This window comes from Thermobia domestica, chromosome 3 (genome assembly GCF_964235325.1).
Source record: "Thermobia domestica chromosome 3, izTheDome1.hap1.1, whole genome shotgun sequence".
Classification (NCBI taxonomy): domain Eukaryota; kingdom Metazoa; phylum Arthropoda; class Insecta; order Zygentoma; family Lepismatidae; genus Thermobia; species Thermobia domestica.
The window spans coordinates 80795424-80820096 of record NC_137456.1 but is presented as its reverse complement, the minus strand read 5'-3'; the positions used below and the strand labels follow the sequence as shown (position 1 = coordinate 80820096).

Here is a 24673-nt window from a genome sequence, read left to right as displayed (position 1 = left end):
GCATTTCTTTCTATTGTTCTCCTATCATCCCCTATTAAATTTACATCATCAGCATATGCCATAACCTGGTGAATACCGTTCAACTGTAGACCCTGGTTGCTATCTTTGATTTTCCTTATAGCGTATTCCAAAACGAAGTTAAATAATGCAAGAGGATGTGATAAAATGGGGGTCATGATAGGAATCAGGTTGAGAACTATTGCCGTAGAGCATTAATTTTTAGGTTTACAAAAAGTATTTTTTTCTCGATTTACACTCACCCATAGCATTTTGTTCGGCTCAATGAGATCTATCGATATATGTGTCTCATTTTTTTGACACTTCTTTCCCTTATACGATAATGATGCTGCAGAACTTGGTAAGAAAATGAAGTGCGAGATAGGGATAGAAGTACAGATAATAACGTCAATTCATTTTGTACGGTCCTAAACAGAAAGTTAAGGACAAAGCTTATGTAATGTAGTATGCTGCTGGAATCTGAATTTTAAAAGAATTAATATGTAAGGAAATTTGCCGAAAAGTTTTGAAAAATATGGGTTAAAATATAAACACTAATAAGCCGAGAGCAATCGCAGCTGAATTGAAGACAGTTGTATTTACTTTCTGTTTTACGTTCAATGATGATATCCCCTTAAAGCTAAAGCTGGCAAATATATGAGAAATAAATGGTGATAATGAAATAAATACTAAGAAGAGAATACATTATGTTCTGAGCAGGATTCGAACTTGCGACATCCAGGTGTCCTGACTGCTAGCCTAATTAATGTTTTAGACTGCACGATCTTGCACGGAACGAAACCAGATGAAGCAGCAACAGAAGCTGAAGAGGGGAGAAGTAGATCAGGTCTAGTTTTCGGTTCATTAGTGAAAATCTAACACTTGGGGGGGGGGGAACAACAGCAAGTACACGGATGGAAAGGAAGTGTTGAGAAAAAACCAAAGGGTATATTTTGGTTGGGTTGGTTGAATAGAGATTTATGAAAAAGACTAACTAAATGTTTTGTGTAGAGAGTACACTCAGAAAAATCCGTTTTCCGTACAGCGGTACATTGTACAAATATACGGAATCCTCTTGTTTACTACAGAAATCAGTACAGAGCATACGTTATCCGTATGGTACATAGGCACTGCCCTTAGCCATCATGCCGTTGCAGGATGTCTGATATCTAACAATCTCCCTTATATAGGTATTACATACATATATGTATGTTACCTTCGTCAGCTATATCTTATATACGTCTACGTCCACTTGTATGTGATATCCTGACCGCCTACATTGTTTCATACGGAATGTACGTGTAGATGGAGCACTTATACAGAAAGTATTATAAAACATACGTTTTCAGTTATACGTTTGCTGTACATTAAGTCCAAAAACTACAGGATTTACAAATGTGACATACGATTTTACGTATGCCACATGATTTTTTTGTCAGTGTACTGTATTAATTGTAAACAGCAAGTCGAAAACCTACTTTTTCCTTTAGGTTTTCGAAATGTTAATGTGGAGAAGAATTAGCTAGGTGGATCATAAAACCATGAGGTATCGTTGAAGAAGGTAACGAAAAACTCAAACATCGGAGTTACGTTAAAAAAAAAAAAAACGGAAACTGTCTAAAAACACTGTTTAAGTAAATTGTCTTATTAGGGATGTGCCAAGTATGGTGAAAGGAAAACGACGGACAGTAAAATCTACATTTGACAAACGACCATTAAAACAGAAGGAATAATTGAGGATTGTAATGCATGGAAAGTTTTGAATTTGCAGAAAGAATGACTGAACATTGATGAATAATAGGCAACAAACTGAGAAAACGGGGTTCTAAAAGCCTTTAAAGTTAAGATATGAAGAAGAATGGACATACATTGGGTTGGGAAATGAAAAAGCAATGGGATGATGGTGAAATGTTCGAGGAAAAAACAAAAGAGAGAGAGAGAGAGAGAGCAATATTCAGTAGTTAAAAGAAAAAAATAATAAACTACTTAGAATCGCATTTAAGAAATTACATTTTGGTATACGTGGATGATGCAGAAGAATAGTGCAAAGAAATGGAAGAAGATACAACTGACTGACAGTATTATTATATAAAAAGAAGACTCTATCGGTATTGGAAGGTTGTAGAGTCAGGGGTAAAATTTGACAGCAAAAGCAAAACACTTAATGAAAATTTCGACGATTCTAAAAAAGGAGAAATATGGACACATATAGAAATATATGCAGAGCCTAACAATTGCTTTGATTTTACCCCAACACTAACATGGTAGTTAAATGGTCTGTCCTACCTCATAAAATAATGTTTTAAGTGACCGTTAAGAGATTCATCAAGAACCCATGAAAAATGAGCAGGAGCTTTCCTGTTAGTGTTGTTTATTTCGCAATAATAAGAGTAAAGATATTTTAGATTATACCTTCTGTGAAGCAGACTAATATAGATTTTTAACTGTACTTTGCCCTGCAGTATCTCGGACTGAACAATGATCTCAAATACATTTGACAGTTATTCATTAATAATGATTCTGAAAATTGTCAATTATTCCCTAAATTGCAGCCTCTGTTACTTGAACAATGGTAAATTAATACTGTACCATTATCATCAATAATTTTAATTTGAAAGAACGGAACAATTGATTAAACAGAATCTTCCGCATAGTTTTGCATGCAACAAGCATTTCCTTTTTCCTGCTAGCACAAACTGATAATGCACGCATTACTAAGTAAGTAATAAAGTATTGTTATGTGATATTCCTTTTAAAACAATTTTCACATTTAATCAGAAAATTTCTCACAGTTTATCAAACGTCAAAGACGTTATGTTTCAATCTAGTGGAAAATTGCATGTCATCAATAACAACATGTATATATGCACAAACCCACGCAAATCATACGGCGGCAAGCACATACAAAAGTGTTAATGATGGGATTATGCAAGGCATAAAAAATACTACGGTGAAAGTCCTTTTTTGATTCATATCTTACCTTTAACAATTTGCTAGCAGGTAACCAGGTCTGTTTCCGTATTCCGCAAGCGTACTTGTGAACGATTCTGTTCTGATTTCGCGCCTGGTTTAGCTACAATGGTCTACATAATACACATACACAAAACGCTCTGCATCAAGGTTCTTTTTTTGTATATGTGTTTGTGCATTGTTTACTATCATTGCAGCATTAGAACTTTATCTAGGTCACCCCGTTTTAATACTAACAAATTGGCTTGATTTTCCTTCCATATATAATTTTCAATGATACGTCAGCAGATTAACAATCATAACGAGCAAAATCTTTCACTTACATGATAATGAAATTGTGCTGCTAATAAACTACTAATATCTAAATATCTGTTGTCTTCCGGGTATCCACTATGTAAATTGCCTGTAGTAAATATTCCCAATAAAAAAGGTTAATTAATCATTTTCAAGTGGCAGCAACCTACAACTACTTCTTGTAAGAAGAAACTAGTAGAAGTAGCATAACCAGTTGATGTAATTTTATTTCCGCATCGAATTGTTAAATGTTCCTCGTTGATTCCCACTGATGTAAACAAAACGAACAGACGACACCTTGCAAAGAGTCGACTACGTTTAAAAATAAACTGGATTTTTAAAGGCAATGGTTTACCGGTTCCTAGTGAGATCATCGAAGCAATACAGTAAAATATCGTTATACTGGCATTCTTTACAGCATGTTCAGAATTGCAAAATAATTTTTAGACCCTTTCTCCCTTCCCTTATTTAATGAATGTTAAAAACATTTCGTTTTAACAAATTTCAAATTTTCAATGTCATGAATGAAAGTTTCGTTTTTGGCCTATATTGAACTCTATTACTGAAATTCATCTTGATTTTGTACCAATATTTTTCTTTATTACATTATCTTATTCAGATGATATGCTAGTCATTTTTCATACCTGTGCAATAACGGTCGAGTAGGACAGCGATTTCAATGCGATCGATAAGCATTACTCCCTGAAATAAGATTTATGCCTTTGCAAAATCAACCAACGAACTTGACGATTTAATATCTCTGCCAAATCATTCTGTTCATTCACATCATCTCTCTTATTCTCGCACTACGTGTTCATTCTTCAGTCTTTTGTTCGTAAAGTGTATATAGTGCCTGTTAATTTTGGTAGATCGAAAAGTTACAGAAATGCCTCCTGCAATTTACTCAACATCAGCTAAGTAAATTTCGCAGGCTGCATTTGATCTTCGGTACGTTCCGAGAAAATAAGAGAAGATTTAATGTCAACAGCGTGCAGCATGTATTAGACATCCGAAAGTCGATTGTACGAAAAAGATACCGGGAAAGAATCATTCAAGAAAAAGATGTCACGTATCCATCTACTACCTTGATTTTTTTTTTGTAAAGGAATTACAATGTTATGTAAGAGTTCATGAATTCATTCACTTTTTTAAATACATTATTAATAATGAACACGACTTTTTTGTTGTTGCAGCCTGAACTATTGTAACGTAAAGGGCATGAAAATTACACGAGGAATTTACACAATGTTATATGACGGGAACCTAGAACACTTGAAATCACTGGCGTCAATGGCATGTAAAATTGGGGGGGGGGGACATCAAAGCAAGTTATTTAAATGTTGCTACCTAGCCCACCCTGTTTATTATCTTGGATTACATTTGTTACCTTTCTGCTTACCTTCATGGACCCCCTGAGGTATATTAAGAACTCTGTTATAATCATTTTACAACCTGAATATATTCCAAATAAATGTTATTATTTATATGTTATTCTGTCGTTAGTAATTGGGTAATATTTAGCAGAAAGGGTCCAGCTATCCTTTCTAAAAATTGTTCCAATTTCGAGAGTTTCAGTTCACATCAGGTTAACTTAATTTAGTTTAGATTAGATTAAGTTTGGTTAGTTTATGTTAGTATAGGGATCCAGCATAATTTTCGAAAAAAATTATAGAATTTCGCTTATTTCTATTATTATTAGGCTAGTTTAGGTTAGGTTTTGGTTAGGTTATGTTAGCTCTAGTACTTGAATCTTCCATTTCTCCTGCTAATTTTGCATGTTTTACATACTTCTGGACCCTTTCTGCTAAACATTTACCATTAAATTAATTAGAAATAAAATATTGAATATATTGTACTTCAAATATTGGGGGGACACGTCCCCCTCGTCCCCCCCCCCCCCGCCAGAGACGCCCGTGCTTGAAATCAGTTTCTGAACAATGCTATATTCTTGGTATGGTAAGAGCCCTAGGAAACAGTCTTCTGATGTGGCAACCTTGCTTTTCATTTAACATAGGATGCCTTAACAATGTGTAGTCCAAATACCTGCTGGAATTGAATAAATTCCACCATTTTAGATTGAAAACCACCTAAATTATCTTCCTTTACTTTCCATTTTTTCATATCTTTATTCAGAACAGAGTTGGATATATATAAAATACTAATTTCCCTCTCATGTAATAAATAATCAACTTTTTTGTCTGTAAAGTCAGGTTGAAGTAATGTGGATCTCAAGTAGGTGTAAATAACAAGCAGATTCTTGAGAACTGACTTATTTCAGTATAAAAATTAATTTTGTAGGTTCCCAAGGGAAAATTTCGTTATACTGTTATTTTAGTGCACTGGGTCTACCAAACTGCAAGAATGTTTTGATGGATGACTATTTTGAGAACTCAGACGCGTTGACTCTACGACGTTCAATCCAACATCGTGAAAACGATTGGGAAGCTATCTGAAACAAAGGGGGTATTAAACACTAATCAAGAAACCAACAGCAAAGGCAATTGGACTCGGGATATACTATCACACATTCCCTTACTTCATATCGCCGATTTCAGTTTGAGCCCTTGAAGGTTTTAGTCCAAGAATTAGGTTTATCATCATCATTCATAATTAATTTGTGCGTAAAAAACAGTGAGAGCACCTTTAGCTTTACGAAAAGACAAAGACCAGTCGATACAATATGCTAATTAACAATATATTTTGCTACATGTATAGTAAATAAATAAATAAATAAATAAACAAATACACAATTTCTTCAAACATGGTTTTGGCTAAATCTCATTAGCCACATTACTGTCATAATGAAGGTATACTTCAGTATCAGTAGAGATTTTTGTGCATTTTCTAGAAAACTGTGCATGAGATTTTACACTTACTTTAATAAGATATATCGATAGATACACGTTTCATTTTAGGTTGATTTTTTTTTCCTGTTAAATGTTAACAATATTTTCAGGTATCTCATTTATTTAGCGAGCACGAACTCCCTGACTTTTCCAGGCTTTCCAGGTCATGACTTACAAATTTCCAGGAGATTCATCATCTACTATATATGTACAAATCCGTATATAGCGTATGTGTCGGTAGAAAAGTTTCCAAAATAAACTAATTTATTTTATAAGATATTCCATAGCAAACAGCTGGGAAAAGCAAAAACGAAAGTGGGTTCTGAAAAGTAAAAACCTGCACTTAAAATTCCCTGACTTTTCCAGGACTTAAAGTGAGAAAAACTGAATTCCCTAAATTTCAATATTTTCCAGGTCGGTGGAAATCCTGATTATAAAATTACGATTTATTTTTCATATTCAATGCAAATCAATATACCCTAAGACAACCATTCTCATGAAATCTCGTTCAACTTTAAAACTCAACTTTACAAGACTTCTGCGCAGCTGAACGATTAATTTTTTTTCTTCCGCAAATTTATATAATAAAAATTTTGTAAATGAGATAATCTTTCACATATTGCTAAAAATAAAAAATAAAATAAAATAAAATAAAATAAAAAACTTAAAACCTGTTTTTGGTCCTCAACTTCATAAATTATCATACTTTGTTTCTCAACATCATGTGTGAGTGAAACTGAAATTGCACGTTCTATTCTTTTAATATTGTCCAAATTCATGATCGACTTGAGACCAAAACTTCACAAGGGGTCTGCAATGAAATCACATCATCTGTAACGTATCTACCTGTACACAATTTTTCATTCAGCTTTACGCATGGACAGTACACGTGTGTAAAGTTGAAGTTCAGGGCCTATTGGTGGATATAACATACACAATTTACTAATGCATAGCTTACCAATGAGGAATAAGTTGTTTGTGTTATCAATGTAATGGTGTGAATATACGACTTAAAACATTTCCCAATACATGAAATCAATTACTATTGGAATCTTCTACCTATCAAAAATGATTATAAACTTACCTTGCGTGGCAAAGACTTGGTAGAACTGCGAGAGGTAGGTGAGAATAGATAATCTATCGGGGACTGCATACTCCACCATGTCCTCCGCGTCCAGCAGAGCTGGAATTCCCAAATGATGCTCTGCTATCCTGAACGCCAACTCATTATTTCTAAGGACATTCTCCTTATCTAGACTTTCGAAGTCTCTGCAAAGTAAAAGGAACAATATATTGTTTTTCATTCTACACTGCTTCTTGAAGTACACAACTACGTTAACATCGACAATGCAACTTAAATTGCTTTTGTCTAAAAATTTCATTTCAGGTGGAGGTTTCCCACTTCAAAATGAAAATGGCGCTATTTTGATAGAATTCTGCTGATCAATAAATTGTCCCAATACTTAAACTGCAGATCGTGATCAAATCAATAATACAGAGGTAGTAAGATTCCGTGGTCTATGGAAGCAGCGGTTGCAACAACATAACTATAAGCTCATGGGAGGGAGCGCTCCCTATTCTTTAATGTTGCTTATATACAGTATTTACTCCGTAGAAAATATGGTAAGAAAGTACCTTCTTCACCTATTTATACTTATTGATTTAATTATGTACTGTATTTCTATTATTGATTTAATATTGTTTGGAAAGCAATGATCCTTTGATATGAAATAGCTCATTCGGTTCAAGCTTCCACGTCTCTTAATATAGTGATATTGTAAATGAATTCTTCTTATGTGCAGTACGTTCCACGCGTTATCCCGATGTTACAACGTAATTTTTTATAATTTATCACATAAAAATAAGTATTGTACAGTCATGTTAAAAGAAACCTGGTCGCCAGAAATTCTATATTAAACCCTTTATATGAATTCATCCCACTAAATCTTTTTGAACTTTTTCTCTCTAGTATATGAGTTTAAATTTATCATCTGTAGGTACGAATACAAAGCATTTAACAAGTTGAACACAGTCTGTTAACCAAACAGAAGTTCCCAAGCGCGCAAAACTGTGGAACACATATTCTGTTGCCGAGTCGATCCCGTACTTGGCCGGGCACGGCCATCAAATATAGCAATTTTTATTGTAGTTAATACTTTCTTTCTTTAACTGACACCAAAGTAGTCGGTATCCTGAAGTTCACATTCATTGCGACAGTAGAAATATATTTTAGTTTACGCACATATATTACGAAATTAGTCTCCTGGAGTAAGTACAGAGTGTAACAAATAGCTGTGATATTATACTAAAATATCACTAGTTCCACGTATGATCTGATATAATCCACACAATACTTGTAAGAGAAAAGGATATTGCGAAAATCCAGTAGTGTAATATATTTTGAGTTTTACTGTGGGTATATCATTTTTATTATGAAATATCTGATGTTATGAGTGTCCATTCAACATTTTTTTTTTTACATACCTATACATACATATGCACTCTGACATCATGAGAAGATGTTGCGTAAGTTAGGGGGTGGGGAGAGCAAGGACAGGATATGACAACCGGTGTGCCGTCACACTACTACGAGAACAATGCACTCATTAACAAATTTGCGTGTACCCGTTAGAAGCTAATTTACATGAGACGCGCCATACAATTATACTTTCTTATGAGACCAAAATATTCATGTCTGTTGTTCCGTTCTCACATGCATTTTCCCTTTCATTTAGACAGTGCAAACTAGAGTATGTATTATTGCAAAACAGACAACACAATTGGTTTCACATATTCCTCGACTTGAATATACACGTATATATTTCATATGCAGACGGACAAATGAACTCAATTATATCATTGGGGCCGCAGTGGCTCAGTGGTAGAGCGTTCACCTCAGGTGTTTGGGGTCCCGGGTTCGATCCCAGCCCCCGCCAAGTGAACTTTGTGGTGGACCAAGACCGTGTGCGTGGGTTTCTTCGGGGTTCTCCCGTTTCCTCCCACTTTCTTCATTCCACCATTTCATTCATTATTCATCATCACCGTCTCCTTTAGCCTAACCGGCATAATCGTCGGACGTAAAATTCAAAGATTTCATTTTCAATTATATCATCTGAGACACCATGTGGTAAGACAAACGTTAAAAATTAAAGCTTTCAATTGAGAATTCAATCTAGGTTGTTTCGACTGATTGTATTTGAAATTATTCACAACAGAGAAGTTTTGTAATTAAAGAAAACTGTCCAAAACAAAAAGAACTTTAGCTTGTAGTTAGATTATGTTTCATCTGTGAATGCTCATGTGAGTTTTAACATTTCTGCATTGCATATACCGAAAGTTTGTGAATTTCTTTTTAAGATTCACTCTTTAGACTTAACGTGGAAACAGAATCATGTGTATTTAGTGTGACCGACCGCTCGTCCCACAATCCGTGGGAGTGCTTTGTTTTAGTTACAGCAACTCACGGCTTACGTAAGTAACACGTTCCGTATACTTCTACGTAAGTCGAATTTATACATTGATTAAGTGGAACCTAGTAAGAAAATGCAATATTTAATATTGTTATTGTGTATATATACTCGGTACTATATATAAAGTATTGTTTCATAAATGAATTATTATGCAGGAGTATTTACTCGGATATATATACGAGGGTAGATTGTAAAGTTCGTGGAAGTCATAAAAACTTTTTTCTGGGGTCAGCGAGTTTCTTTCGATGCAGAGGTGAAAAGTGTTGTACTGAGATATTTTGCAGGGCTCGTGAAATCATTTTTAAAAGTAGTATAGAAGCGTTACCAAAGAGGTGGCGTACATGTATTTCGATCGAGGAGGATTACGTGAAAAATTATAACAACTTATCCAAATATTTTCTAATTTTGTGAATGAGATCACGAACTTTCCAATGAGCCCTCGTACTATAAAAGTATGAAAAATACACAGTTATATACAAAGGTTATTTATCTATCTATCATTATATTACCATGTCGCTGCGTACTGTAATGAATGTCAAAGACGCAAAAGTTGCGAACATGTTCATACGCGCTATTCGAGATTTATTACGTAACTACGAATTGGTCTAAGTTGGAAGGTTATCCACTCAGTGCAACATCTCTAAAGTTCAGCACCTATTCCACTATGCCTCTGTCAGAAAGCATTATCATTGGCAAACTATTTTTAAAAAGTTTATTTTTAGTACTGGTCTGTGTGCCTTCACAATACGGCGTGGGGTCCAGACTACATGCACTATCACCAAGAGTCGAAACCCGAGTCTCTCGCACGAAAAACGAGACGCTGCTTCTTTAACCGTAAGAGGTGTTTAAAAAAAATGTATCCCTAAGTATGCACTTATAACCTTCTCCCAAAGTTACAGTCTTTGACACGATTATCAAAGCTCACAAACTTTTTGTTTTCAAGTCTAAACTGACGAGAAAGTTATGTGTTTTATATTAAGGCATATATGCGTTCCTTTTTAAGTACTCAATAACTACTCTAGCACCAATGTAATAAATCAATGTGTGTAAATACCATTCAGTCTCTGAGGTGCATAAAACTATGACCTTCTTCTCCAGTGAAGGTCGCAGCATTGAAGACAAGAATTTGAAGAAAAAAAAAAGTTGCCGAAACCAATCCATAATTGCAGTCAATAACACAGCTACTATCGTTTTAAATACCACGACGATCAGCTAGCGAAACAAGGAAAAATGCTTGATACCAGATAACTATAGACCGGAAAAATCTTTTAAGTTGACATTTGAGATGTTCTTACCCGCTTAAGAAGGATCTTTGAGAAACACTAATCACCGGGATAGAAGGGTATGTATAAAGATCACAACACAGGTTGCCATCTTGCTTATATTTAACCACTGTTTGTTTAACACAAGGAAACAATACAAATGCGGAAAACCATAAGTTATAACTTGATATAATAACATTAATTTGACTTGATTCCTCTGGAGTCAAATATCCTTAAATTGTATGCACTATTAAGAATTTCTAGATTTATGCGAGTGATGAAAATTTACCTTTCAAGAATGAGAAATACTTTTTTGAGAAAGTTGCTTTTTATATGTTGGCAAAGGAAGAGTGATATCCTGATTAAAATTGATCCTGGGATTTAATTGCTTAGTTTTCTTTCCATCACATGTGGGATCCACCACACGTGAGAATCCAACCAGTATCGCTCTTACCGTACGTGAAATCATAAGCATTTAGTCACTAAGAACAATTTCATTTTTTTTTTTTTTAAAAAAAGCAACTATTCGTTTCTGAGAATCAACATTTTCAGGTTTTTCGAAAAGTAGGAGTTCGCTGATTAGAACTATTGAGTAATATATTGTCAACATCCACAAACAGAGAACAAGCCTCACATTTTTTCGGATTTGCAGTAAAAGATTGAAGTGGAAATTCTTCACGGGTTAAACTAATTTAACTTGTAGAATCATGCTTCTTATGAAACGTATTCACATCTGTATAGTTCATGATGTTCAGTAGTGGTTTACAAAGTAATTCAACAGATACAATTTCCTCAACTACCATTGTAAAACACAAACAGTGACTAAATTTGATAGTACGGTACATCAATTTTTTCAAGTGCTTGTTCATTCCTATGAAGGTTCATTTTTAAGAGGACGTTTTACTTTTCTTTTACCCTGGTTTCGCAAATTAAGGTATAGTAAATGTACTACAGTATTTACTCTTAGACGGTGACTTAGTGATAGAGTGGGCACCCTTGCTGCGAGGGATTTCTGGTTCGATCCCGGGCCACGTCAGTTGGTGGTGTTTAACATCGTGTCCTTTGCCTTTCCTCGGGATTCTCACGTTTTAACCCACATACTCATTCTACAATTATTTCATAATTATCCATTTCATTAATAATACCTCTTCTTTAGCCTGCAGGGGCTAAACGTGGGACGTAAAACTGCAAGATTGCTTTATTATAATTTACAATCTATCTATTAAAATGCTACAATAGCAACAAAAACGCCTGAGCTCCAACCGATAACCGTTGATTTCAAACCTTTGATTTATGGTTATTTGCGATTTCACGTTTAACAGAAACAAATATTTTAAACTATATGTACTTTTAAAAAAATATTTAAGTAGACCTTTTTTATATAAAGTTTATTTTTTTAAAATTATTGTTCGAAGCCTTTGTATTTTAATAATCCTTTTCCAAAATCAATGCAAATGAATTGTGCCGCCATCTTTGGAGTTTTTGAAATTATACATTTGTGGGCGTTTATATGTTTGTGGCCAATCCTTTCGACAATAAGATCTCGGAAACTACTGGCTCTAGAAAATGAGTTTTCACTGATCGATTGCAAATTTTGTGTAGATTGTCCAGTTTTAATTGAATATTTAAAAAACATGGCCATTATTTCATTATTACATTTTTATGGGTACACTGGAAGTGTTGAAATTAAAAAAGAAAAAAACTAAAGCATCATATCCTACACATTATACATTCCAACACCACATAATTGTATACAGGGGTTACAAACCTCTCAGGCGTTTGTTTCATGGCCAAATGATAATGAAAAACGAAGGATAACCATTTCTCCACTCTAAGCTGAATCTTTATTGTTTGGAGTGTTTTGCCCAATGAACACCATATATATCACTCACATTATAATTAATTGTGCGTGTAATGTATTTGCTTATTACATACTCCATCCAAGAGGAAAGAAAACACCGATCATACACGAATTAAATCTCCAACCGGAAGTAGGCTCAAATCTTGCAAACGGTGCGAGATATTGAAATACTAATCGATAAAATCTCCCCTTTATGGCATCTCTTGCCAATTTTTATCAAGACGTCTTTCACTTGTGGCTGTAAAGGGACATGTACAGATGTGAGGAATAACAAGGAGATTCATGCTCATATGTAAATGATGCGCTGTGTAGAGAGCGCAGGTTCAGATAGTCTATATATTAAAATGTTAGGTTTATATGTTTGAAGAGTACAAAATTCCCACATCGAGACGTTCATAAATACACTTGGACATCACCAGACGGAAAAACACATAATCAAATTGATTACGTTTTAGTAGATAGAAGCCGTCAATCTAGCATAATTGATGTCCGGTCGTTTAGAGGGGCTGATTGTGACACTGATCACTACCTGGTAGCAGCGATAATACGAGAGAGATTATCGTTGAATGAAGGTAATATTCATTGTCCGAAAACGGAGAAATTCAATTTAAAGAAATTAGAAGAGAGCCAGGTAAGAGAGGAATACCAGATTGAAGTTTCGAATCGATTCTCGACTTTAGAAGATTCGGAATGCACTAGTGTTGAGGATACCTGGATTGAAATTAGAGATAGCATTAAAATTTCAGCAAAAGAAAAATTGGGACACGCGGAAATAGGTAGGAATGCAGGAATGTTTCGACCAGGAATGCATTAATGCAACAGAGAAGAGAAAACAGGCAAAATTACACTGGCTACAAAATCCGAATGAAATAACTACACAAAATTTCGCAGATATCATGCGGGAAACTTCCAAAACTTTTAGAACAAAGAAACGCAATTTTTTGAAAGCTAAAATTAAGGAACTTGAAGATAATAGTAAAAATAAAAACATCCGGGAAATGTATAAGGGGATCAGCGAATTTAAGAATGGCTATAAACTTCGTGCTTATATATTAAAGAAATCTGACGGTACAGTTCTCACTGATATGGATAGCATCTTAAATAGATGGAAAGATTTCTTTGACGATTTATTTAACACGCAACCAAAAACTAGTGTGCGTGGAGAAAAGGAGACGCAAATCATTATGGAATAGGACCTCTGAGTTTGGTTCGAATTTCAAGTTAAACTGTAGCTAGATCCACTAATTAATTCTCAGCTATCAAAAGGAAGTTCCCGAATCTTTTACGTCTATTTGTACATGTCATCTGTATTTTCATTTGAATGCTGAGAAGTTGGCAACTCCAATAATAACACACGCTTTAAACTTTATTTACCAGAATAATGCGGTACAACTTTCTTTCCTCTCTCTCTCTTACATCAAACAGTAATGGGAGTTACAACCATCCAAGGTCTGTGGTTTACTCCACGGTTATCTTGCTAGTTGGTATATTAGTTCACGCAGCCAACCACGAAGAAATGCCATTCTTTCCGGATGAATAGTTGGTCGAAAAATAACAATGCTAAGCATTTTAGATATTGCTTGACGAATTAAAAGCGCTCACACATCATTTACTGGCTGCGAGCTTTCTAACTGAGAAACCTTGCTCTAGTCACAAACCGAACATAAATCGGCTTAGTAAAACAGCTCAGTCATTCTGCTCTCTATATTAAAACAGCAAACTACTTCATGGACTATGCAAACAAGAAATTTCTTTTCTTTCTTTTTCCTTTTCTTTTCTTTCTTTCTTTTTTTTACAAGCATATAGTGGAAAAAAATTGTGACTGCCTGAAAACATTCAGTTCTTAACATAGTGATCAACTATTTTATATTAATAATATAAATTCAAAGAACATCTACAAGGAATCGTAATAATTATTCAATTATGAGTATTGCTTGCATTTAAAATTAACCCAGTGACACCGCATGATTAAACATTTAAGAAAAAGAAACTATTTCGCAGGTCAAAAAAAAAGATAATCTCTTTTTTAAAAGAACAGACGCCAAAATAGCTCTGAAGTTTCATGAACTAAATATATTTAAACGGCATACAGTAATACGATTATGTGACAAATAAATTGTCCAATCCTCTGTACATCTGGAACCTTACGTCAGGTGAAGTGACCCACTTCATACATATATTAAAATATAGGAAAAGGGCATTTTAACCAGAAATTGCACTTACGAACTAATTAATAGTAATAAAGTTCTGTAAACTTCTCTCAGATTGCAGACACCGATCATTTTTACCGACATTGAGTTATCAATATACTAAATATTTGTATTTATTTTGTAACAAATTATTTTGGAATAACGTTTGTATGTTATTACAGAATAAATGCAAATACTATTTAAAAAGTAGTTAAGAAGGAACACAGTCTGCATGATAAGTCATCAATTACCGTTGAGTTCGTTTTTCTAGTCGTTACCTTAACCTAGATATTTGGGTAATTCAAATTCTGGTCACACTGTAATTTATGTGGATGGCAACACTGAAAATTCTTCCGATTCGTATTTTCCGGTGTAGAATAACATTATCTATTATTGAGGTAAGTTACGTTTCATTATCTCTTTTCATTTATAAAAATTGGCAAAAGAAAAATTGTTAGCTTTTGAAAAATATTTAGTAGCCTGACCCCTTAAGAATAAAGGTATCAAATAATTAAAATGCGTATTTCTTAGAATGTAATAAAACCCAAACCCACCTTCGACATATCTGTGAACTCTCGAATGGAGACAAAAGAATTTTAGTAATATGAGGTGATACACCAAAATATATGAACCTCTCGATTTCTCACGGAGAACAGAGCTTCAACCCCCTTGACATATGCTCGAAATAGTATTGGATGTATTTAACCAAACCCTCTAAAAAGATTTTTAAAAGTGAAGAAGAGAAAGCAAGAAAAAGTGTAATCATATGGTCAGTTAAAATGAGAAGGTATCTTAAAACAAAGTCTATATATATAATTTCTGACTGGATCCAGTAAATTTACTCTTCGAATAAAAACAAAATAAAACGGTTAATTACTCCAAAAGTGAAGGATCTTTTATACTTTATCCAGTGCACACGTACAATTCACGCACCGAAGTGCATATGCGCATATATTGATTGCGTGATACTGGTCTTATTCTCAGTGTTAGTAAATATTCCTTTTTTTTTTTTTTATGTGTGTTTCTTAACAGAGATGCTTCTTCCGCGATGGAGTGACCTCGTAGATGATAGCGTGATTGACTTCACGTTCCTTTACACTAGAGAAGACCCCAGAGGACATTCTGGAGGAACATTCGGAAAGTGCATGTTATTTCATCTCACAGGGCTTCTGTACATCTCCAAAGCCACTTTACACGAACATATGGCAAAAGTGTTCATGTCATTCACCTTATGGGAATTTTTCAGGTTTTATAAATAAAAACACTTAAAACAGGTTTATATTATTCAGTATCGTAAAAGGTTTAGTGGCATATCGAAAGAAATGTGAACAGATTCAAATATGTTAAAACAGGAAAATAAACTACACACATTTACCGATAAAATTATGACAATTATGATACTTAATCTAGAAAAAATGTTGCCCGAAATAGCATGGATATATTGAACTACTTTGTACAGTAGCTAGCCAAAGAACATACCGCATCCATGCTGTTTAGTCAAGGACTTCCGAGGAAACGCGAAACATACAGAACGTTGTTTTGTTTATGTCGAAGATAATTACAGTCAAATTGGTTTCTTCATTCTAAGGTTAGTTGATTTGGAGTCTTGCATCCCTTTTATAAAGGTAACCAAGAAAGTTCTGTCGCTTTTTCACCCACCACCTTCGAACATTGATATGTCACCTGAGACGTACCTGGAAGATCAAAAATAGTCACAATCAGCATCGATAACTTTCTGCCAACGTTTTGGAAAATCATGGATTCAACCGCGGTAGAACTTGGTGGATCGTAAAGCGAAGAAGATATCAAGTGCATTTTGCACCTCTATAAGGGATTTGAACTGGCGTCCTCTAAGGGGAATATCCAAGGAATGGAACGGGTGACAATCAGACGGTGCATGTCCGAGAAGCATGGAGGATACAATATTGTTTCTCATCCAAGGCGCAGAATGGTGTCCCGAGTCATCCTAGCCACTTGGGGCTTTGCGTTGTCCTGTAACAGTAAGACTCATTTGAGATTCAGAAGTGCTGACTCCAGAGTTTTGAGTTTTTCTTGAACACGGCTCAATTGCTGACAGTACACAGTTGCATTGATCCTCTGACCAGCTCGTAACAGTTCCCGATGCACGATGCCGCGAGAGGTACCCCAAACACACACGAGGACCTTCTTCTGGTGCAGTGCTGGTTTCGGCTGTTTTGGAATCGGTTCATGGGATGCTAACCAATGACGACGGCGCCGTGAAGCTTCTTACAGAGCTCACTTCTCATCACATGTCAACACCCTGCCCAGAAATGGCTCCTTCCTCAGACGAGACAGCAAAGAAATACAGGTGTCTGCTCGCGTTGCTTTCTGGCCCGGAGTTAAATCATGTGGGACCCATCACCCCAACATGTGGTGCTGCTTCCCAAGTTTACGGAGGTGCTGCCGAATGGTTTCTCCACTCACACCGAATTGTAGTTTCAGTTCCTCACATGTCTGGTCACTGTTCGCCTCAATTGCTGCCTGAAAATGTTCGTTTTGTACATGTGTTGGTCTTCCGGCACGTGGTGCATCTTCGAGTGTTTTGTCACCGTCCTGAAACTTGTTAAACCATTGCTGCACTGTCCGCGTAGTCACGACAGCCTCACCAAAGGTCTGGCATGTCTTGCCACCTCGCGGAAACGGCGTTTGGTCTCAGTTGGAACTCGTACAGCATACACGCCCTTATGACGCTCTGTAGAAGTCCAATGTTCACTCTGTCCTTATGCATGTTCATGGTGTAACTGAACTGCTACAACCAAGTAGTATGTTGGATATAGAAATACCCACACCAACAACTGACCTTCGCCTTATCTCCATTCGCATTCAACTCACGGTGTGAGGGCCAATGGAACACAGACCTCCACAAAAAGCGACAGAACTTTCTTGGTTATCTTTATAGCACAGAGGCTATATGAGATATGGATCTATAGCTTAACATGGAATCCGAATTATATAATTCCCGCCGGGAATCGAATCCAGGTGTTCCACACTAAAGGTGCATACTATTCAGAACTTGTTGGTTAAAAAAAAAAAAAAAAACTAATTGGGATTTAACGTCTCTTTGCAGCATCGAGATTTAATCTCGTTTATTGAGTCTCAGGTAGCACCAGAGTGTAGTAGTCCGGCTTTTGGACATATTCGGCCTAATATAGACTTGTTCTGGCGCGTGATTAGTGTCATACTAAAGAGTTCGACTAGCATAGGTTTCCTGCAGTAGTCAGGCCTTTAGTATGATGCTAATGTCAAAATTACTTTACATAAGGCCAATTATTACTTTCAGGTACAGAATATATATGATAACTTTACAACTTCAGATGATTTTGTCGTCGCTGAAATTGTCCGAAGCTCACTTTATTTCATACAATTTCCTACATTCAAGGCCGTATCTCTGTTCTAAGCTATTTTGAAGAAAAGCAAGTGGTACAAATTTCAGTTCGACTAGACTCTTATAAATGTTTCGACAAATCGATTATTCACTACCAAACCAGAAATGTCAAGACTTGCGATACGAAGTTGTTATACGTCCTTATCAAACAACAAGGTCATGAAAGACCTAGTATGGATTTTATTCGAGGCGTCATACTCTCTCAAAGAGAGGGCAGTAATCACAGGGCTGGAGGAGACACCACAACCCGAGACAAGATTAGTACACAAAACTTAAAATCAAAGCCTCATGAAAAAGATATTTATTGCTTATATACTGGTGCTTCTATAAAATAAATTGATTACGATAGTCTTTTCTTTATCCTCTTCTGTTCATTTATTTTAAAATATGAAATCAAATGTATCTTACTTTCGTGTTTCACGATCATAGTCTTGCCTAAAGGAGACAGACTGAACATACTATTAATGAGAACGGAATAATCGGTGGATCTGGTAGTCAGACAAGACGCCCTCAAACTAATAATAATTCATTTAGCAAGTGTATTAACTGCAATCATTGGCTGAAGTACCATCAAGCTAAAACTAATTGTTCTCTGTAACTACTTGAAAATCCACAAATTTGTAACAATTCAAATCTTTCTTTAGACCAGATTCAGAATGAGAATTCAGTAAATCCAGCTCTGGTTGGCAACACTAAACTAGTATTGCGGAGTATGTGAAACAATATCCTTTGTCGATATTAGCATGCAATAAAATTTCATCGAATTTTATCAACTACTGTAGTTTAAAAGCTTCAACGTCCTTTCAGGATAAACGTTCCACCTTGTGTATATATGTGCATTTTTTCTTTACATGCTACTTAAGTTACTAAAATATACACACATTTTAAAAGAAAACTCTCACATATGACATATTTTAAAAGGAACCACCATATTCCATAGTGTTTTACTGTTATGGTTGTTTCCAAGATCCTTCACACAGCGCAGAATTTCGTCGTAAATTCCGCCTCATGTTTCTAGGATGACCTCGTACTGTACATTTAATAAATATCCCTATTTATAAACTCTTACATAATTATGCATTTATTGAATAAACAAAGTGCATAGAATCTTCGATCTGAAAGAATATCCAGAAAAGGATTGGAAAGTTTATATCTATACATTAGTTCACATTATCTTTACACAGATAAAGGTATGATTTGACTGCTGATTTCTTTCTTTACAATTCCTACATTTGTTTTTTTCAATCTGCGAGATCTTCAAGCTTTTCATGCATTGTGATAACATCTTTAAAAATCTCATTAATATACATTGTGCAATGTTGCAATTATAATAAACCCGCAGGCAATATTCTAATGCATGGAAGAAGGCAGCCCTTTGACAAAGAACCCCTCCAGTGTCTTATAAAGTTAAATACAGGAAATTAATGCATCTCTCCAACGAAATCATTCTTCTTATTCTTTAGAACTCCCCTCACCCTTCTCTAACAGCAAAATAAAAATTTAAAAAAATGAACAATCGAAGAAAAGGAGAAAAAAACGTGAATTTGAACTTATCTTGATACATATTCCACTGTAGGCACTCTAAAAAGAAATTCCCTGCATGTACTTTTATTGTGGAGTGGAGAGAAAGATTCCATGTGACTTTGTGGGAACTTGCCTTGAGCTAACCTCGGTGCGTGCAGAACAGAAACTGCTTTAAGAGACGCCGTCCTCTTCCTGCCTACATTTTATTATTCGTACGAGGGAAGAAGGAATAGAGGAGTATATCAATCTTCAGTTCTACAGGACGAAACGATAATGTCCTATGACAATGGATGGCAAGTCGTTTACCTGAGTTTTATCAGCATCCATGCCACTTCTGTCATAAAACGAGGTTTCCCTTTTTTCCCCTTTAAAAAAAAGGGGGAAAAAAAGCTTCTAAAGGATTCCATAATAACGAGACTGAAATATTGGCTTTCGCATTTTGTCACTCATGATTCCTCGCGGCCAATGCTAATAATATTTCATTGTGTTTCCTCACGCACGTCTCTCTCCTACACGTACTGTATGTTGTACACTCACTATCAAAATTGGGTAAACACATCCTACATGATATTTTACTGTCAATAGCTTCGACACGAACTAACTAACTAGAATACACAGAGCAGCGTTTCGCAAACTGTGATCCTCGAGTTCCGCTCTTATGGTCCTTTTAGAGTGTCTATAGAAAAAATAATTCATGTAAACTGCGTATCACACACTATAACTCAGTATCTCAAACTTGTAGACAGTACTCTTCAATAAGTTAAAGCTGATACAAATTCTAATAGCTTATAAAGATTTATTATTATAAAATATTCTTGATAGCCTTCAGTTATTAAAAAAGTACGATATTTTCTACTAATGTCAATATAAAATTAAGATAATTTAAAATGTATGCTACTTTAAAAATATAACTAGCTACACGCGCCCGTCGTTCCGGAGACAAATACCCGGACAATGGAATAAGGACATTCTTCGTTCACTCTTTTTATTCAGGTTCTGAATTATCCTCTGCTGTTATGTAAGCCCGCATAATCAACATGTAATATTGGTTGCATAAAGGCAGGTGTGCCTTAAAACCGCGAAAAACATGGATACACTTTTACGCCACGAAACCCACTCCGAACAGAAAATTGAAAAAAAAAAAATCTACTACGCGATTAGATCTGTATGTATACAAGTGTGTGTGTCTTTCTCAGGGTTTTCCCGTTTCCTCCCACTTTATTCATTCCACCATTTAATTCATTTCTCACTGTTATCGTCTCCTTTAACGTACACGACCAGGACGTAAAACCGAAAGGCTATATCTAAGACAAAACTTCGTGGCTCCTTTACATGCGAAATAAATTCAGATAATGATAACAGGCACGTATATAGGGGGCCTATGTAATATTTTACTACTATTAAAGATGGTATAATCGGGTACATTAAAGGAAACTAAATGGCGGATTGGTTCTGAATTTATCGAGGAAAAAGAAGTTGTGTGTTGCGCGTAATAAAATTATTCGAGTATATGAACTTCCATTTTCAATATTCAAACAATTAATGGAATATTGAATTTTATACTAATATTTGAACAACTAATATGCAAAGAATCCATATTTAACCCTATTAAATGTTGTTTTTTTTAAAAGATAAATTATAGACTTTCATTCAAGCAGCTACAGCATCATCCCTATCATTCTATTCAGAATAGAACAGCATTTCAAATGGTACCATTGACATTTCCCTATTATGGCCATGAGGCAGGAAAGTTTGAAGGAAATTGGGCCCCCTGTGTTAACGCACATATCTGAAGCAAGTCTGAAAAATAGGCCTACTAAAGGGTGCACTGAATTTGTGTGCAAAATTTCAATCTTCTAGGTGCAAAAATAAGCCCGCCAAATAATAATAATAATAATAATAATAATAATAATAATAATAATAATAATAATAATAATAATAATAATAATAATAATAATAATAATAATAATAATAATAATAAAAGAAAAAAGGAGAAGTAGAAAGCTTCAATAGTACTTTTAAATTAAATAATGAAGATGCTATCCTATCGTATAAAGATGCGATAAGATTTTAAAAAGTTAAATTTTCAAAGTGAGAATTATTCCAATATTAGCAGGACAATGTGCAACATGAAGCTTATATCAGTACAATTCCACTAATGCACCTTTCTTTTTGAAGATTAAACGAAATATAAATTTTAAAACAAGTGGGAACATTGTTTCTGCATTAAAACAAGTCTGAAAAACAAATTACTTCAGAGTAAACAAATTGCGTATTAACAAAATGAACTACATCTCCGTTCTACATGTACATGCAGAAAAGCTTAAATATTTTTCTACGATGTCGTATGACGCATCTTCTTTGGAAATGGATGATCTCACGTTGCAGAGTCAATTATGCTGCTGGGAGCAGTGTACTAGTGTACACTGCATCTTCATGGCGCAACAAGACGTTCGTGTCATGTTTTCAACCTCCCTTTACAATATCTTTACCCTTTCAACTTTCATAATCTAAAACTGTTTCTATTAGTGCTGTTATTAAAAATTTGAATAATTCATTATTCGGACATTCGATTCTTCGAATATTCAAACACCGTTCGTTATTAGGATAATGAATAATTACTCAAACAATTATTTGGACATAAATAATTACTCGGATACTGAAAGCTAATATTCGAATATGCGAATACGAGCTAGTGTTGACTACGAGACGAGACTAAAAGTTTCCCAAGTATCTTGGGTAACATTAGTTTTATCAAAATATTAGATCTGAAACAATTATTTAGTACTACATGATTCATTGTTGTTTTTTTAACTATTAATTGATCAAGTGAATATACGAGTACAATGAAGAGCATTTATCAACGTTTAAAGATAAGTCATTACATCACATACTTCAAAAATAAATACCGTTTAAATATGGTTGTATTACACCTTCATGGACCTCTCGTGACGCGGAAGGATTCTGGTAACTTTCAGGTGAAACTAAGACGAAAATCAAGGCATAAATTTTGTACATACGTTTACAAAGCAAGACGAGAAAAGCTTATTTATTGTGACGTAAGCAACACTAATAACAGAAGAAACTATTAACGAATCGTTTAAACAGCATTAGTTTGTATCTATCATCATCTTCATTTAGCATGTAGGACAGCGCTTCTCAAATTATTTTTAAGTAAAGACCAATTATATTCGTCAGAGTGAATACGGAACCCATAAACCCAGACACATGCACGAAGAAACCTTCCAGCATCCATGAAAAATGATAAAACCACAAGCAAGTTGATCGTGTAAGGCCTCGTTCATGCATGTTGAAAGTTTTCAAAACATGTAAACATGCATGATGGCTTTACAGTTCTCCATGCATGTTTACCGTATATGTGCTCGTTTATGCAAGTTGGTTGTTTCATATTTAGGTCCGCCAATCCCGACAACGGAAAAATCACGTGACAGTTTCCTTCGTACTGCCAAGGTCGTTAAGTTGGGCAGCAAGTTGGTACGTGTGTGGGCAAAAAATTCTTCCAACATACATCATGAAACAAATCTTTCATGCAAGTTGATCATACAAGTGTGTGCGTCTATGGTTCCCTTTACAGACCACCCTAGTCCCCTTTGAAACGAAATTGATATTATATTATACATATAAAATGAGAGTATATATATATCAGTATAATTATATTTTTAAAATAGTATTAGCTTATATTGGGATTAATAGAAGAAGGTAAATGTCAGTTTCTTTAAAAGATAATTGAAGACTATGACAAATATTTTACATAAACTGTTGGAATTTGTATAATTCTTACATTATATAATTATACCTCCTTACACATACTGTATATCTATCTAGTCTGTTCTAGATCTCTATCTATACCTATAGCGTATTTCACACATTATACTATATAATCTATACTATAGTGTATGAGATACACAATTCATTTGTATTTTCTCTCATCTGTCTTTTTTGAACTAATGTTCAATTTAAGAAAACCACAAGGACATACTCGACGATCACTTCTGGTCCACGGACTGCAGTTTCAGAAACTGCTGTAGAGTATATAAATATCTATTTCTGTTTCCTTTTTTAATGGCCTTATTCATCACAATAAATGAAAGAAGGATCTAAATAAATACTTATAAGAAGGATTTGTATTGAAATATAATTTAGATACTTGGTTAATTTATCAATGCATTACTTTCCGCTACCTAAAGGGGAAAAAATAAGGTCAAACAGTGAAAGAAAAGGAATACTCTCTCTCCCAAATCCCATTTAGTTAGTATTGAGAATGAAATAAGAGGTTATCACTAAATCCATAGTGACGCATAATCTCCTTCATTTCGACATGCTTCATCGAGCCCAACAATCCGTATCCTTTCAGCTAACCACCGATCATCATCAAGTGGTAGGTATCACGCATTATAGGTTAGTCTGTGGAAACGCAAGCTTTGAATATAGTAATTTACGAAACCAGAAGGTCTCTTTCGATGAAGAAATTCTGCGAATAATGTCAGTTGAACCAAGGTGAAAAGGACACAACGGGAAGGTTTAAATTATTCTATAATTTCATTCAAAAAAGAAAGTGATATCTCCTAGACAAGAAATAGATTTTAAATCCATTACACAAGTAGATAGGAACACAATAATAATTTATTGTACATCGAGCAACTTATTTATCAGGTAGCTATTTTTGTTTCGTCGCGCCGATACATACCGTTTGAAAATAAGCAACAATACACATTATTTTGTCTACGGAAATATATTTAGAAACTTTTGATACAATCGAATTATTTATATTCTCTACTATGAAAGGGACACATGAAAACAAATATTATCTTTGAAATTTATTAAATATCAATT

The 24673-nt window shown here is 34.8% G+C and overlaps 1 protein-coding gene across 3 annotated transcripts in view; it reads right to left on the bottom strand.

Moving 5' to 3' along the window:
* Positions 1-24673, bottom strand: part of MICAL-like (protein) — a 482706-nt gene that overhangs the window by 94610 nt on the left and 363423 nt on the right. For all 3 annotated transcript variants that reach the window (XM_081751175.1, XM_081751177.1, XM_081751176.1), the window contains one exon: positions 7192-7376. In XM_081751175.1, coding sequence (XP_081607301.1) covers positions 7192-7376 — 185 coding nt within the window. The remainder of the gene's footprint in view (positions 1-7191; positions 7377-24673) is intronic.